The sequence below is a fragment of the Barbus barbus genome (assembly GCF_936440315.1).
Source record: "Barbus barbus genome assembly, chromosome: 40".
Lineage (NCBI taxonomy): Eukaryota > Metazoa > Chordata > Actinopteri > Cypriniformes > Cyprinidae > Barbus > Barbus barbus.
Window position 1 is genome coordinate 11774036 of NC_136718.1, and position 17827 is coordinate 11791862.

Genomic DNA, 17827 nt, shown 5'->3' on the forward strand with positions numbered 1-17827 from the left:
AAACAGATTTATGTGTAAGGCGGGGCAGTACTGCTGCAGTGCAGATATAATGAACATTCGTGAGTGTGTGTATGTGGGATGTGAATCCTGATTTCAGTGTCCCACTCAGTCTCAGTGGGGCTACAGTATCATATTCTGGGTAACATTGTACTTGCAATTGCATTTTCTATTTGTGCACATGTAATTTGTAACGTCTGCCAAATTTTAAATGGAAAAGCAAAGTCCATTTGACATTTCATTTTCGACATGCACGTAGGAATGGCCCAGCCATATTGAAACAGCAATAGCAGTGGCTCTGATTGCAATTTCATTTCCTCATTGTCACGCTCCCTTCTTGCCAAACCTCAAAAGAAATTGCAGTCCTGCTCACAATTGCAATTTCTATGCCAACAAAGGATGTCAGTCAGTCAGTCAGTTGCTGTGAATGTGATGTGTAGGTGTGTTGTGTGGTAAATTGGTCAGTTTTAATTTGCTATGAAAATAACATTTATTACTGGCAAGGGGTGTGATTGAACACAATGTACATTTTAAATAACTGTGATCTAGTTCTTATCCCAGTTAAACTATGAATGTAACATATTTCAAGCCGTTAAATTTGTCCACAATAAGTTGAAACATTTTAATTCATTTAATAGCTTTATTCGCTATTATGCATAACACATATAGCTTATAAAATCAAAATTTAATTTATGCAACAAATTACATGCTGACACTGATATTGCCTAACTTAATAAATTAGTCAGCAATTAAAAACTGAACATTAACACAAGGTTATAAAATGGTAAGATTCATTTTACTCGCATGCTTCTCATTCCAACTAACAGTTTATAAATACTCCATCATCTAATAATTCAGGGGAGACTTTAAACCAATTAAATGAGCCTTTTTTCCCCCTAATCATCTGTATTCATTAAAATACATGCTTTGCACATTAAATCAATCCAGTTGCCACTGTAATTAAAACAGTCTTCAGTGCGCGTATTAAAAAAAGAAGTAAAAAAGTTAAGAAAATAAAAATTCAAAAGATAATAAGTACAACAATCCAAAAGCCAGGCCCTAGTCACTGCATTAAAACGGTAGTCATCAGTCTGAAATTAAATAGTAATTATGCTTTTATATAAAAAAAAGTTCATAACCAAAGGTGACATATTGTATTTTACGCAATGAGTACATCCGCATTTATGACAGACGATACATGACGCCAGCTATTTAATGAGCCATACTATTCATAACTGATGTACAATCATCAGGAATGTGTTTTATATAGGTATACACCCTTAATAGCAATATATCTTATATGTGACTGCTAATAAATACCCTAGTCATGTACCAGCTTTTTATTGTCAATATATCCATTGTAGCCTCAACAGGTCAGGTCAGATGTATTTGTATAGTGCTTTTCACAATAAACATTCAAAGCAGATTTACCACAAAAAAAAAAAAAAATCACAATGTTAATGTTTGTAAGCAAATATCAATCTAAATATCTTTATGCCTTAAGAATAGAGCTGAGTGACAATATAATGTATAATTACATAATTTACATTTTTTATTAATTCAAGCAGTGATGATATAGAGTAGGCCTATGTCACCCTACACAAGAATACTGTATATGCAGATAAAGTTGGACATACTTCCAAATTTTTATAAAGAGCTGGTGTGACAAAACAGGCGTTTGAGATTTGCTATATTATATATAACTTTACATGAGTGTACTGCATGTATGTGGATAAAGCTGGATATATTCTATATATTATCCAACTTTACATAGATAGATAGATAGATAGATAGATAGATAGATAGATAGATAGATAGATAGATAGATAGATAGATAGATAGATAGATAATACAGTTTCAACAGTTACATTTTGAGACAGATATTGCCAGAGATATGGGAGTGCTACTACTCTTACTATTGCTGTAGTATAAATGTTAATATATATATATATATATATATATATATATATATATATATATATATATATATATATATATATATATATATATTATCAGTACATTTTCCTTCCATTTCTATTGTTATGGATTAACCAGAATAGCAGCCAAAATATGCTAACTAAACATATCTGCACTTAATCATGCATACTAGATGAGGTAACAAATACTGAATTTTTTATGATGGAATAACCCTTCTATTTCACATACTATTTTTATAAATAGAAGGCAGTACACCATGAACATTGCCAAAACCTTTGGACTTTCCTTGGTTTCCCAGCTGGCAGAGATTCAAGAATAAAAGTAAAAAAAAATCTGGCAGGGAACTATAACACAGTACTAATGACTTGAATGGGTCAGCACTCTGTACAGGAATCTAACCTTAAAATACACCGCATTTCACATCTTATCTTCTTCAGAGTGACTCAGTTCCTCCATCACAACATCTTAAGTGTCTGTAAACGGTAACTACACAGTTTGCTCATGGGTCAGGGAGTGCAAAAAATTAGATTCTTCAGGGACTGGTCAGTGCCATGCTGACCTTTAGACCACCTTGATCTGAGGGTAGTAAAGGCCTAAACTGAACTATGGCATTCACTATGTGAAGAGACTGAGTCATTCTCAACTCTGCCAAACTACAGTTATTAATAAACTGCCTGTTGTTGGTGTGTGAACAGCAATAATATCCTGATCAAAAAGGGGAGGGAAATACCTGATGAATATGGGTTATATGCCATTAAGTGTCGGTGCTCATTACACATTTATAATTGAGCAAGAGGAAAACAAGAGGCTTGTTTTTTGAGCAAGAGGCTACTTGATGCCCCTGTTGAACAAAATGGGGTGGTGACTTGTTTAAACAATGAATGTATAAAATCCCCCCCCCCCCCCCACCCCCACCCATTATATTTTGGCCTTTTTTTAGCATGGAAACAAGAGAGCAGCTGCCCTTCAGTCTCCCTCCCTCTCTGACCAGCTCCTGTTTGCTACAGTGAGTTATCTTTATCTTCATCTTTAACTCTCAGACTTAGGAACATATTCAGGCTGTCATCTCTCTGACTCACATACTAAATCAACAGCACCCTTCACAAGCTCACAGCTAGTAGACTCATTTCATCGCACAGCTAAGTCATGGCGGACAGAAAGGACAGCAAGATCCCCGGTAAAGGTGGCCTGATAAAGAAGAAAGAAAAGAAAGTGGAGAAAGTAGAGAGTAAACCTGAAAAGGAGAAAGAAAAGAAAGTGGAGAAAGTAGAGAGTAAACCTGAAAAGGAGAAAGAAAAGAAAGTGGAGAAAGTAGAGAGTAAACCAGAAAAGGAGAAAGAAAAGAACAAAGATAAAGGGGAAAAGGTGACAAAGAAGCCAGAGAAGACCCCAGAAAATCAGCAAAAAAATGAGGAGATGCCTCAAGGAAATGGGGAGATAGCGGAAGGAGCCAAAGGCCCTGTCAAAGATGAGGAGTTTGAGCTGGAGCCTATGGAGCTGCCTCCATTTGAGATCATTATAGGGTATGACAGACATCTTTCACTATCTCATCACAAACTGGATACACAGTAATATTTCTATCACTCAGCAAGAACAGTGGCACACTCGCAGAAAAAAAAGTATCTATAGGGATACAACAGCTTGTCACTGGCTCAACAGCCTTAAAGGGACAACTTTGTGTCTTATTTACCCCTTAAACGGTTCATAATTGTAACTTAAGGGCACATATTACCACTCTAAGAAATTAATAGGCACCTTTTAGGGGTAGAGGCACAAATTTGTCCCTAAATGAACTGACAAGCTGCTGTATCCCTAAAGGTAAAATGCTCATTTGTTTCTGACAGTGTCCTTTCAAAATTCATAACAGCATGGCATATTGCATTACACCACAACCTAATTTAAGATGACTTTGCCACTTGTTTGACTTTGACATTAAAAAGGCATTTAAAATAAATGAAAACTTATAGATAAAGAGTGTTTGGGTTGGTCGGACCAACTTTGACAAGAGTTGCATCTGAAATTCCAACATGTTGGGTATGAATATTATACATTTGAACAATCCAGGTCATTGCTTTGAACCCGAGTGCTTTTAGAAAGTTAGGACTTTTCTGTAGGCTACTCAGTATAATCTTTATGTCTTTACGAGTTTTCCTGTCCCTGCCATGGTGTAGTGTCCCCAAACCATGATGCTGCAGGCACTTCATGACCAAAAGTATGTGGGCACCGACTTCTAAATGACTAGTTTGACTATTTCAGCTACACCCACAGTAACAGTTGCATAAAATCTAAACCAAAGAGCTCAATGACTTTCAACAGGGTACATCACTAAGTGAGGTCCATAAGGTTTGATTGACCTGCACAAACCAAGACCTGAAACACCATTGTCTCATGTTTAAATGGGATCAAATCTCTAACCCTAACCCTTACCCAACCATGATTCAAATTCTAGTAGAGAACACTCCCAGAAATGCGGAAGCTGATAGAGCAGACTAATTCCCTATTAATTATTATTGTTATTGTTCAACCAGCACATATGGGTGTGGTATTCAGGTGGCCATTTACTTTAAGCCATGTAGTGTACATGAGGGCCAAAAAAAAAAAAAATACAAAAAAAACCTGTCAGTTTTAATCTTGCCACTCAATGGGTTCTTCTTTCAAACTAAATACTCTAGAGAAACTCACCTGAGATGTATAAAAATTTATTTCAACAAAGTGATCAATACAAGAGCTTTAAGTCCTTTTGAGTAACTGTAGGCTTATTAGAGCCCACTGAAACAGAAGCACTTCTTGTCAAATGTCAATCCATTTATTTGTTTTGAAGCTGGAATGCACCACATAACTTTGACTAGTATTTTAAAATCTGTTCTAATTTTCAGTAATGAAGTCAAATAGTTTTTACTTTAATCTAAGCCACATTTTTTCACAATAGATTGTGATAAAAGTCTTATTTCTAAATTCCAAATGTCCTCCTTCTTCCCACAGAGACAGAATGAACCCGACCTTCTTTAAGTTCCAATTTAAAAATGTGGAATATTCCTCTGGGCGCAACAAGACCTTCCTGTGCTACCAGGTAGACATTCAAGGAGGCGCTGCAGAGACAGAAGGCCTTCGTGGTTACCTGGAAGATGAGCATTCGGGTTCACACGCTGAAGAGGCCTTCTTTCAACAGGTGTTGGCCTATTATGACAAGTCACTCCACTACACAGTGACCTGGTACATGTCCTCGAGCCCTTGCGCAGCCTGTGCTGCTAAGCTCGTAGAGATCTTGCGAGCACGCAAGACAATGCGTCTTAATATCCACTGCTCCCGTCTCTTCCAGTGGGAGGAAGCAGAGATACAGGCCGGACTTCAGGCGCTAGTTAGGGCGGGGTGTAAAATACGCATGATGAGGCCTGTGGATTTTGCATATGTTTGGTCTACGTTCGTTGAGAACGAGGAAGATAACTTCACACCCTGGGAGGACTGTCAAGATAGCTATAATTATTATGATGAGAAGTTGTGTGATATTTTAAAGTAGGGTAAGGAGCTGCTGCTGGCCTCTGATTAAGACTGTTAAAAACTGCCTGGGCACCGCCTTTAAGCAAATTTAGTACTTAAAAGCTAATTATTACAATGTCCCTGTAATTACAGCATTGTTTTCTCTGTCAACACTATTTGTCCTGTGAAATCACTTTGTTGACTTTACTGATTTTAAACTTACATAATGAATTCAAAGCACAAAAAATACAAAGGTAATACTTCTATTTTACTAAATATCATTTTAAGAGAAATTTTAGAAGCGAAACATCTGGGTGCAATTCCAGTTAACTAAGCAAATTATTTTGCCAACTAAAATATAGTTTGCTTTGCTCTAAGCATTATTTTTTAAATATTCTAATTTAGTTTTTTAATGATTTTATTTTGAATTATTTTGAAATTATATGATGAATTTTGGCATAGTGAACAGTGTCCCTGTATGTAAAACAATAAACATGAGTCAATTTCCTAGCATAAGAACAATCTAAAGACAGCTGTATGGTGTGACGCTTTTCAATGCTATTTATATATACTTAGGCAGTGAATTGCAACTGTGTTCCTGGAGTCCCCCCAAAACTGCACATTATCGCTGTGTTGCATTTGTCGGCCTTCTCTTTCGACCATTACATTCCAAAGACAGAAGCAATTATGCCTCATGAGGACAAACAGTGAATTTTATAATGGTTGCTCTTCTGAAATGAGAGAGGTTCAGCTATGTATGAGGCTGACTAATGTAACCTTTGGAGGGCACAGCTTTCGAAATGAGACTTTTAAACATCTCAAGAAACACAGTTGAGGGCCACTGTACTAAAGAATCAATTGGATAATGAGGATATCGGAATAATGGTGGAATCATTATTTATGGGAACTTTATAGTGCATTAATATTTAAAGTACACTTACTTTAGTGATAATTACCAGAAAAATACAAACTAGAAAGCATAATTTATCAAACAATCCAATGACCCTCTAGTGATGAAAAGAACATCCATAAAATTTAGAGATGCAACAGGAAGATGGAAGAACAATGGAATCTAACTCTGCCCTACATATTCTTAGTGTATATAACTGGAACAGTCTTAAGAGCTCATGTTTCCCAGAACAAGACTAATAAACGCCCTATACACCTTACAGTACTCTGTGAAATTCCATTGGAATAAAAAGCCATCCTCCAACCATTCTTCAAGAATGGCTCTGTACTGTGTACACAGTGATGGAGATTTTTGTGTCCTGGAAGACTTCTGTGATAATGGAAGACACATTTTCCCATTTCAGTTTATCCAGACCACAGCCAATCCTAGCAAGAGAAAGTGACATCAGTTATTGCAGTCTATTTAGCAGAATGATAAATTCAAAATTCAAGTTACCCTAATTCTTTCCAAGTATTTAAAAATGCAATTATCAAGCTATAATTGAGTTTTGACAATGGCAAAATTCTTATTATTGTCATTTTCAAGTCATTTAGCTAGAATAATACTCAAAATAAGCAAATCTAAAGTCAGTATCTGCATTTAAATTTAAAACAACACTACTGTTATTAAACATGTCAGTTTACCGAGGCATGGATATACTGTTAACGCCATTGGCCAAGCAGTGTTCCCTCATAGACACGAGGCTCTTTCTGAGATTGTCATAGGTGGGTTTTTGGCTGTACTTTTTCTTTGTGACCTGGTTCAGGAAAAAAGTAGAAAAGGTAAGTTTTTCTTAATAAGAAAGCTGTAAGCCAGTACAACTCTACTTTTACCTTAATTTATTTAGTAAAACATACAAGAGATGAGAACTAAACACTACAGGCCATCTTACCAGGTAGTACACGAAACGGTCAGATATTCTAAGGACAGCACACTGCCCAGGTTGCTTCTCTGCACAAAATAGAAGACAACAAATAAAACTGAGAATCAAACTGAGTGTCACTTCTCTGTTATGATCATTCTCACTCACTCTGAGCCAGAAGCTCATCTACTCCACCAAACGTCTTCTTGAAGAGCACAGCGATCCCTGCTCCCATGCGGCAGTCTTCACTGATGCAGTGCGCCAGGGCATCGGTGGCCGGACAGGTGAACAAATCTCCTCTCTTGTGCAGCAGCCGCCATCCTGATCTACACACGAGCTGCAATAAATGAGCAAGAACACAAACCCAATCAAAACAAGTCAATGCCCACAATCAACACTAATTACAGTTTTATATTATCATTATTTAGTCAGTCTGAATACCCTTTGAAATTCTCTTGCTGGGGAAGTCTTTGGTCAATCTTTACACAGATTTGAAAAGTAAAAAAGTTTTTTTTTTTTAAAGTCATGTTATTCAAATGAAGACATGCTTACTTTTGCCATACCTTCATCCGTACGATTTTGTCCTTCAGATTCCTTTGACATTTGAACAGGGACTTGACTGGAATTATTTTCTGTACAGACACATTTTATCTTGACTACAAAAAGCTATTGAATATTTCCAGTGTTACTGTCCAGGAGAAATATACACACGATGGGACATGTTGTCACACAATATGGGGTAAAGTCACAATTTTAAATTTATTCTTGAAAGAATACACGAATATTGAAATATAGAAATAGCTAATATGCAAATTTGAACACTTATCTTCCACAAATTATATATTACATGATAACAGCAAAAACAAACAAACGCCGTTTTGGTCAACAGACAATGCAATTAATTACTGTTTAATATTACGATATATAAACAACCCCGTGACAACACAACATTTACGAAGAAAAACCTGTTCAAATCTACCTTCATGATTCAGCTGTGCTCTTTATTTCAAATCTTATATATTTACTGAAGTATGGTGACAACGTTCCAGTGTAACAACTAGCTCCCTGTATAATCTATAATGGCCATGTTTATAATCATCAGTAAGTAAATGACTAATTAATTAAGTTAAACGGAGCAAACTAAGGTGTGTTTACATGTTTAAGTTCTTAACCAACAGCCACTGGTTAGAGCTGCTGGACTGACTTACCACAACAGTGAAGTTAATGTGTGTTTTACTTCCCTTTAAACGCTGATATAGTTCTAGCCACTCAATGTAAATAAAGAAGCAGGAAAAACACACACGAGGTTTCTCTTTTGTTTTGAGTGCAGGTTTAAATTCATGCTAATAATAAGCTTGAGTGCCATCTAGCGTCAGGGAGCAAACTTTAAATCCACTCAGACATTGAAGGCTGATAAAAGGTTACATTTAATAAATAAATAACAAAAACAATATCTGTAATATTCTGCTTTTGATATTTTTTAGGGTTTTGTTACCCTGCTCAGTTATAATCATGATAAACCAAATAAATGTAGCCTAATCATAAACATAATAAACTTATTCTTATTACCATTCATTACATTTAATACAACTGCCAAAACAAAACCACAATTACCATTTTTTCCAAACACAAGTGTGACCTTGTAATAAATGAAAAAAATACAACTTCATTAATAGTACATTAAATGTATAATTGATGTTTTTATTTTTGAGAAATTTACAAATGCTAATAGCCTACTTTTACAATTGTGACCTTCCGGGGACTTCATTCTTTACAATATTCATGTATTTACAAACATCAGAAATGCCAATATGAAAGTGATTGCTGTTGTTTATAAATTGAGTAATATGCCACATATTCAGTAAACTCATATGCACCTCGTCTGCAGAATAATAATAATAATAATAATAATAAAAGTCAGAAATCCAGTCAGTCATGAAAGGGAGCCTTTCACAAATCCTAACAACAAGAATGAAAGAAACAATGAAGAAAAAATGAATATTTACATGTAGATAGAATAAATTCTGTTTGTCAAAAAAGAAATGGGAGTTACACCACTACATTAAAAAAGTGCTGATGGCTTAAATTCACTTGAATGAACCACGACTAAGACTGAACTTGAGAAACTATGCATGCTCTGTATATGTTGGTTAAATTGGTTATGTTGCTTATGTTAAGGGTTGTTTTGGTGAATATGGAGTTCAGAAGTTGGGGCTGCGGCGTCTCTGTTCATTGATCCAGTCCCCGGGGTTCACGTCCATTTGCAGCATCTTCATGACCCACTTGTCACGTCGTGCCCCGTCAATGAACTCATCCAGAGACAACTCCCCTGAGAACACAGCAAAGAAACTCAGCATCAGCTGCTTTTTCAAGAAAGCCTTTGAGCAGAAAGCAAGAATCTTTCCACAGTTTGATTAATTAGTAACATCAGTGAACTTCAATAAACGCAGGCTATATGTTATAATGAAGGAAAAGACTAAAGTTTGGCTTAACCATTTGAGAATTGTAGAAAAATAATGAATCATAGTAAGTTTTACCATCTCCATTCTCATCGACTAGTTCAAATATTCGGTCCACCACCTGATCTGGGGTCAGTAGGTTACACTCTTCATCAAGTTCACCACGGCAGGCTTTCTTTAGTCGGTAGATTGACTGTAAAAGTAAAGTAAAGGTACTCATTTTTTTTTCTTTTGTAATCCTAAATCCATAAATGTCTAGTGGTATTACAAAGTATAATAGCATCTCTGCACACAAATGTCCTGCTGTCACATAAATCCCCTGTAAACATCTCACTGTAAGTTTCAATGTCAAGGTGAAAGTTATGAAACAGGCTATGAAATTGTAATCTCAGCACCAGAGCACACAGAATTACATTTTTCATCCTTTTCTCCTTTAGTAATCTAGTAAACCACTGCAGTATTATAATCCCAGTCGATGTATAAATTCATCTGACTGTGTTGACAATGGAAAGGACATGAGAAATGATTACCTCCACAATCTCCTTGAGCTCTGTTTTGTCGATGCAGCCGCTCCCATCTTTGTCATACATTTTAAAAGTCCATTTCAGTTTGTGCTCCAACTTTCCTCGCAGCACTAGATTCAAGGCTGCAACGTATTCCAGAAAATCAATAGTGTTGTCCTATGAACAAAAATTGAAAGGAGGGTAAAGAGAAAAAGGATTGAACTGTAAAAAATACTGATCATTTTCAGGTTCATTTTTTAAAATATGCAGTCTCTTTCCCAGTGTATATTATATTATATTATATTGGTGTTAAGTATTTTATACACTCACTCCTCACACAGTGTTTATGCCTACTTTTTGTAACTTGACTGAAATTGAATAACTTACCCCATTTTTATCAAAAGCACGAAACATGTTTTCTATATAATCGGCGGCTTCTGGGTTTTCAGTTACACCAAAGAAGCTCTTGAACTCGTGCATGAAGAGGGTTCCGCTCGGACATTCAGTCACAAACTTTTTATACCACTCCTGCAGTTCAGCAACATCAATCTCTTTATCGTCCGAATCCTCACTGAGTCGCTGACCCATCGCGAATGATGACAATAAAGAACACAAGCTCTGCTTCTCAACAAAAAATGTCCATTATCACATCTGGCAGCTTCACTGTCCTGGCATTCTCCTTGATCCAGACATCCCAATAAACCTTTAAACTCCACAAACTGATGATACAACACCAAAAATGTCTGATTCACGAGACAAACGTGTATCCCCTTAAAAAATAGTAGAAAAAAACTGAAGTTAAAAATTTCAGTTTGTACCGAAGTGTAAAACTAACCTCAACCTTTCAGCAAAGGTGCTCTAGTGGCTTGGGATTCAGTACAAGGACTATTTTGGATTACATGACTGCAAGGGATTATTCATATCAATCCATGTCTGAATCAATTAGCCTGAAACAAGATCAAGAGCTTTGCAATAATTCATAATTTAGTACACAGAGCGTTCCATTCCTCAATTCAGGTTCAAGGGCTCCCTGAGGGTTTCATGTCAGAACATTAACCATGACCTGATTATTTTTACCTGTTCAATTTAAAATAATCTTTTGAAAGCCAAACTGAAGGCCACAAATTCCACAAAAAGTCTTCTATTTAATTACTGGGAAAAAAAATCACTCAAAAAAGGATCGGTGAAAATACATTTGGACATAGTGTTTACTTCTTCTATACACTATAACATAGCACTTTATCTTTGAGAAACCGAGAAAAAAAAAAAAAAGATCATGGACACCCAGGTGTGCAAACTTTGTTTTTCATAGTTTATAAAGATTATTATACACTTTTACATTTTACATGAAAATACTATTTTAGTCTTTTTACTTCAAAATTTCACGTTTAATTCAATGTGTTACTTGCCATTTCTTTGTAATTATTTGTGAAACTTACTAACACTGAATTTTGCTGTATAAATATATATTTTTTTAAATATACAAATATTCTATATACTTTCAAATGTATTTCTATAGTACAATAATGATAGCATTTTTGTATTGGGAGTCCCTTGTTTGGTTGAATGGGAAGGGGGTCCCTGGATCTGAAATGTTGAGAGCCCCGACCGTATCCTGCTCTTGATCACTCAGTCCTGTGAATCATTCAGACAATCTGAGTCATAATCCCCTCTGCCCTCTGCTCTTACTATTAATAGCTTTTCAAAAATAGGATCTAGAGAAGTCTGGCCTAGTTCATGAGGGTGGTACATTTTGTCTGGACATATACCACTTTGGACAACATAAAAACTAAAATCTAATGGTTACAATCTTTAAAATAAAGGTTATTGGTTTCAGTGGTTCCATAAAAAACCTGTGTGGAACATGGAACATTTCCTTTATACTACAAAAAAAAAAAAAAGTTATTTTAAGAACTGTTTATCACTTAAAGGTTCTTTGGGAAAACCAAAATCGTTCATTGCTGAGAAAAAGTTCTTTTGGAACCTTTATTTTTAAGGGTTGTGGAAGTCCATTGGCTTTTTTTTTCAGATATCAGTGACCCAGACCAAATGACTCACAAATCTATTTTAATGTGATATGTTGCCTTAATAACTCAGGTTACAGCGTAACAGTGTACTGTCTCCAAAATGACAGAAAGAATCTATTGTATAATGTGATGCTGCTATTAGTAGCCTACTTAAGGCCATAGTGTTGATAGTTCTGCAATGAGATATAGGCTGTGTAACCTCAAAGAAAATGAATTATGTGATATTACAGAATATAAATGCAAACCAGCAGACTGATGATTCGATTTCACTATAATAATCTCTTTATATATGCAGTGGAGCAGTGTCTGTCATGCAGTGTTCACAATGCTTTGATGCAGTGTTGGGAAGTAACTGGTTACATGTAACAGTTACATGTAACATGTAACACAAAACAAATGCAATTGTAATCAGTTACAGTTACTGAGAAAAAAATGTGTCATTAAATTACAGTTACTTATGAAAATGTTAAGAATTACAAAGGGGTTACATCTGAATTTTATTCACACACACACACACAAACACACACACACACACACACACACACACACACACACACACACACACACACACACACACATACAGATTTAATTGATTTCTTAAATTGCATTGACTGCTACAGGAATAGGACACATGCTTACTCAATAACTGTTTTATTTCCTATTTGGATTAATGTATTTGCTTATTTTTTAAGATTAACATGTTTTTTCTAAACCATTGTTAGATGCCAGTGTTTCCTAGCTGTCATGCAAAGATTTGATTTCAAAAACATTATTATAGCTATTAAACTATTTCTTATTACGGTTTTAAATCTTTATTTAACCTCAGAATGATCTCAAAGTAAGTCTATTTTTGTGTTGGCTGTGCTTTAAAATTAAATTATTATAATCTTTATTCAAGTGATGAAGGATTTTGAAAGTCTTGACAGTGTTGAGTCGGTCAGTGTTGAGTATTACTGTAAGGTTGACCCATGGTTTACATTTAAAAAAAATGATTAACGGTTAAAAACATTAGAAAACATTTGAAATTTAGAAAAGTAATAAAATGTAATCAGTTACATTATTTTAATAAAGTAATTGAAAGGTTTCACTACTTATTACGTTTTAAATAGGGTAACTTGTAATCTGTAACCTATTACAAAGTAACCTTCCCAACTGTCACATTTTGGTCTTATTTAGCCCTTAGCTCTTCCCGTGTTTCCTTATTTGGTCACCTTCCTGTCCTTGTTTAGTTTCATTGATTAATCCCTGGCACCTGTGTTTTGTTATCCTGTGTTTATTAGTTCCTGCCTGTTCAGTTCTCCTTGTTCTGGTCTACTCATTACGTTCCCTGTGTTTCTTTGGTTTATGTTCAGTCTTTCATGTTGGATAATCCCCTGTGTTTTCATTTATTAAAGACTATTTAGTTTACTCCTCGCCTCCTGCGTTCTCCCTGCAACACCACCGTGACACCAACACTGTGCATTACACACACACCTGCATGCTGTCATACTGAAATATTACTGGTCAATGATCCTCAGTTGTGTTCGCTAACACATAGTACAGCAGGCCACATAGTGTCTGATTTGAAAGACCTTTTCTAAAGTGCTGACTATAATTTATAAGGATAAGCTGCTTTGGCCTATACAGGTATCCAGGCCACTCATTGCACAATTAATTCATAATCCTATTGGATTAATAGTGAATGCAATAACAAATATGGAGAACTTGTACACAATGTCACATACATTTGGAATGCAAAAATAATATTTTGAATGAATTTTTACTTCATTTTACTCATTTACTTGTATTTTTCTTTTGTACCATGCATTAGATGAAAAAAATCTTTCTAGTGCCATTAAAATCAATTACATCTGAACAAGTTTTATAGTCATAATTACAACAAATAAGGCAGTAATCAGTACTGACTGATGGAGAAATGTTCACATTCAATTGGGGTAATTACAATTACAAGTCATAAGTGGATTGTAATATCTTTGGTTTTAATGAACTGCTGAGCAGTGCTGATTTTTATTTGTAATCAGGATGTTTAATATATAAAAATTATTCATCACTGCTCTAATCTGATATGACACTAAATTAGTCACAATGATACAAATATAGCCTGTGAATCATTAACACAGATAAGGAGAGAAAGCCAAATTGAATTTTTTACAGAGAAAAAATACTAACAGATGCCCCTGGGTGTCAGTGTTACAAAGGCTACAGTTTCATGCTGTGATTGGCTGCTTGATCACGTTCTTGTGAGCCTATATGAATGAATTCTTAGTGCTGAGTGATTTAAAATATAGTTTATAATTGCTCGGATTAAATTGTCTTTTGTGAGGATTTAACATTTCTTTAAAGCGATTACTAACGTGAAAGTCCCTCAGAACGATAGACCTCAGCATTAATCAGTACACTGACCGCAGGTGTCAACATTAGGCAATCAAAAAAGACTCAGTGAGGAGAGTTATTCATTGGCTCTGAATTGAGATTAATGTCTGATCCAGTTGCCAGGGCATTGAAATAATATTTCCTCCATCTCTCATCCCACCACCACAAGCCAAGGCCCTCACCCAAAAAACACAGCAGGGAACTGAGAGCAATATTACTGACGGTATAGGCTACATCTCGCTCCTTTAATCAGAATGAGTAATAATCATCCACAGCACACACACACACTGCGGGGAAATTAAAAAGAAGAAATTAGGATAAGTACAGAGTGCTACTGTTTAATTAGAGTATCAGCAGTTACCTGAGCAGGGATTCAAAGGCTCATTAAGCACTTTACTGTTTACGGTTAATTATTTTTTGATGCAAATGAATGAATTATTTGACGACGTCCTTCATCTAATAACATGTGTAGCCTGTTTGATATAAAAGATTTTACTAATATTAGTACAAGAGGTGCAGGAAAACACAAAATCAAACAGTCATTAGACAACTGCCAGACCGCAAAGTCGTAAATCAACCCAACAGCCGAGGCAAGATACAAGACATCTTTAATCCCCATCTTGCCAAGACATGACATTTGAAAATGTTCTGGTTGCGTACTTCATCCAAAATAAATGGAGGTGACATTTTTGGGATTATTCGTTTATCTTCTGTAAACCAGGCAATCACCGGCCCGGTGTAGTGCCGAATTCTGACCCCCGCCAGATTATTACCCCCCTAGTATTGTTAGGTTTAGGGTTAGGTGTGGGGGAGGGGTTAGGATTAGGGGTGGGGTTAGGATTAGGCAATCAGGTGGCGATTTCAACGAGGGGGGTAATAATTTGGCAGGGAGTCGAAAATAGGCACAACACCGGTTCACACAAGAACGAATGAAGATTCTTCAGATTATAAAAAGAGAAAGAGAGAACCTTTGAATGGCACTGCTGTGACGAACCTTTTAAGCACCAATATTTTTAAGAGTGTATGCAGTGCCATTTTGCCATTATGTAAACAACATGCACTGTTGCATCTCGCAGTTTTTTAGCTTCTTACACACCAGCGACGTGATTTTAAGACGCCATGTTAACATAAACAAGATGCGCATTTGATCATTTCGCTGCGCTGCAAGAATGTGTTCTCACGTTAAAGTTTAAGACACATTGAACCACACAGGATCACATAGAAATGTTCAAAGAGTTTATTACAGAAATCCCAGTAGAGGCACTACCTCACATATATAGGCACTGAACTACTGAACTGGACTCGCAATTGTGTCAACACGGTTCAACACAATTCAGATTAGATCCAGACCATGTTAACCCATCTATAAGTTTCAAGTGAAGTTCTCTATGTGATAGGCCTATGCAGCTCGAATCGCTGCTATAACATACAATGGGGGATTTAACCGATGCCAGAGATTTCACTGATATTCTGTGCAGTTTATATATTGCTTTCTAACTACTCTTCATCCTGATGACATTATTAAAGGTGCTGTAAGCAGTTGGGAATCTGGAAATATCACACATGAATGTAACTCTAATCTGACAGATATCACTGAAATAGGTGTCCTGAGAAATCACACCTGTCTCTGTGAGAGCGCTAGAATCTGTAATATAGTATCAAATACAGTAACATAAAGGTTGAAAATAAGCAAAATAGTGAAAGGTAAGCACTTACAGCCCCTTTAAAGAGATGGTTCACTCAAAAAAAATTAAATCCTGTTATTATTCACCCTCATATCATTCCAAATCTGTAGGAATTCTTTTGTAAATCACACAGAGTTAGAATGATGTGAGGGTGAGTAGCCTAAATAAGAATTAAATTTTTTGGGGTGAACTATCCCTTTAAGACTTTCAAATGTTATCATAAACATTTTACACAAAATTTCAATCAACAGCCATCAATAGCCTAGTTATGACTAAATGTCCCAACTCACACAGGTTCATGTCTACAGTGCTCATACAACATCAATTCTATAGTCCCATAGTTCTTCACAGAATAAACGTGGATAACAGTTACCTGTTTTTCAAAGTGTAACAACAGAGGCTGATTCAGTGCGTGGTCGACAACAGTACGCTAGAGGGTATAACAGCTTTCGCTGTGTGGATGGGTGCTGTGTAATCTCATGGGACATTGTGAGTTCCCCTAGGCCGACCGTGTGTCTCTGCTCATCTACCTCAGAGTGAAACTATCCTCCATGGCAATATTTCAGATGTGGAAAAACATGAACTAAAATTGCATTTTCTGCTCAGGGCTAACACCAAGACTTATCTATCTAGATTAGCGAATATTCAGTGATATTATGTGGATTTTGATTGATTTTCTTATGGAGATTATGAGTCAGACACTGAAATGCGCCCAGAGTATCGGCACTGCGTGTTGAAGACTGTCAGAGGCCATCAGCTACTACTAGTACACCACTACATGACGGCACAACATCATAAAAAAACAACAGACCATCTCAACAGCTCCTCAGATTACGGGTCAACATGACAACCTGTCACCTCACAAAGCAACAAAACAAACAGGTTAACCCACGAAACACTGAAGAAACTGCATTTAGTTCAACAACCCATCACAGAGAATATTCAGAACATGGAGAAACATGAAAAATCACTGCAAAACAACTGCTACTTATAGAGTTTAGGTGATCATACACTGCGTTTACTCCAAAGTGATTTACATACAAATAAGGGTAAAAGACAAAATGCATTTGAACATGTTTACATAATAAAAAAAAGCCTGGAGTCCAACTATTTGAATTCCCTAAATTAATTTAAAGCACTGTGGAGAGGTCTGGACGACACCTCTGAAATAAATCCAGTAAAACATTTTGCACCTCTAGATATGAAAGTATGAGCTCACTTCACCCACATTCGCTCAGATCGTGGTCAAATGAATTCAGAAAACAGCCTATTTAACATCTTGAGACATTATTTTTATGAGAGTAAAGAAGTTCAGCGTTTCCATTTCGTAGAGGCAGCAGAAATGAGACTCGAGCGAAAGTGAAAAATACTCTGCCAAGATGAGTCATGTGTCTTGTTGCAGAATTCGTAGACAAGAAAAAATAGAGGTATTTTTCTTTCAGCATTATCTCTTTCCCTCAGATCATCCATTCACACGTTGTCGTCTCCTGCGGTGCTGGAGGGTGTTTCAAGTTTGAACCTCTGTGACATTTAACCTCACATGAAGCAAAGTGAAAA

At 36.0% G+C, this 17827-nt stretch overlaps 3 protein-coding genes across 5 annotated transcripts; 1 reads left to right on the plus strand and 2 right to left on the minus strand.

Annotated features, from left to right (window-relative positions):
* The first annotated feature begins 2862 nt into the window (after positions 1–2862).
* Positions 2863–6579, plus strand: LOC306859878 (C->U-editing enzyme APOBEC-2-like). Its single transcript, XM_079401264.1, has 2 exons — positions 2863–3458; positions 4918–6579. Exons 1-2 carry the CDS (start codon positions 3082–3084, stop codon positions 5450–5452), a joined length of 912 nt encoding a protein of 303 aa, XP_079257390.1. The 5' UTR covers positions 2863–3081; the 3' UTR covers positions 5453–6579.
* oard1 (O-acyl-ADP-ribose deacylase 1) lies at positions 5824–8561 on the minus strand. 3 transcript variants are annotated; one of them, XM_079401266.1, is made up of 6 exons: positions 8432–8561; positions 7776–7855; positions 7392–7560; positions 7254–7312; positions 7006–7118; positions 5824–6747 (listed from the first exon to the last, which is right to left on the minus strand). In XM_079401266.1, exons 2-6 carry the CDS (start codon positions 7824–7826, stop codon positions 6633–6635), a joined length of 507 nt encoding a protein of 168 aa, XP_079257392.1. In that variant the 5' UTR covers positions 7827–7855; positions 8432–8561; the 3' UTR covers positions 5824–6632. The 3 variants fall into 3 exon arrangements, with proteins under 3 accessions (XP_079257392.1, XP_079257393.1, XP_079257391.1); XM_079401267.1 differs by having other exon boundaries at positions 7776–7817; positions 8432–8543; XM_079401265.1 differs by lacking the exon at positions 8432–8561 and having other exon boundaries at positions 7776–7924.
* A 70-nt stretch (positions 8562–8631) lies between these two features.
* LOC306859331 (guanylyl cyclase-activating protein 2-like) lies at positions 8632–11145 on the minus strand. The gene is made up of 4 exons (XM_079400332.1): positions 10573–11145; positions 10213–10362; positions 9761–9875; positions 8632–9552 (listed from the first exon to the last, which is right to left on the minus strand). The coding sequence occupies exons 1-4, from the start codon at positions 10771–10773 to the stop codon at positions 9425–9427; spliced, it is 594 nt and encodes a 197-aa protein (XP_079256458.1). The 5' UTR covers positions 10774–11145; the 3' UTR covers positions 8632–9424.
* Between the last annotated feature and the right edge of the window lie 6682 nt (positions 11146–17827).

Bases quoted from the DNA above. Each gene is read 5' to 3' on its own strand.
- LOC306859878 (XM_079401264.1), top strand. From the start codon at position 3,082: ATGGCGGACAGAAAGGACAGCAAGATCCCCGGTAAAGGTGGCCTGATA. The intron at 3,459-4,917 runs GTATGACAGACA...TTCTTCCCACAG, and splicing joins CCATTTGAGATCATTATAGG to AGACAGAATGAACCCGACCT.
- oard1 (XM_079401266.1), bottom strand. From the start codon at position 7,826: ATGTCAAAGGAATCTGAAGGACAAAATCGTACGGATGAAGGTATGGCA. The intron at 7,561-7,775 runs GTAAGCATGTCT...CATTTATTGCAG, and splicing joins CGGATGAAGGTATGGCAAAA to CTCGTGTGTAGATCAGGATG. The intron at 7,119-7,253 runs GTAAGATGGCCT...TTCCTGAACCAG, and splicing joins ACCGTTTCGTGTACTACCTG to GTCACAAAGAAAAAGTACAG.
- LOC306859331 (XM_079400332.1), bottom strand. From the start codon at position 10,773: ATGGGTCAGCGACTCAGTGAGGATTCGGACGATAAAGAGATTGATGTT. The intron at 9,876-10,212 runs GTAATCATTTCT...TTACTTTTACAG, and splicing joins AGCTCAAGGAGATTGTGGAG to TCAATCTACCGACTAAAGAA. The intron at 9,553-9,760 runs GTAAAACTTACT...CTGTGTTCTCAG, and splicing joins AGTCGATGAGAATGGAGATG to GGGAGTTGTCTCTGGATGAG.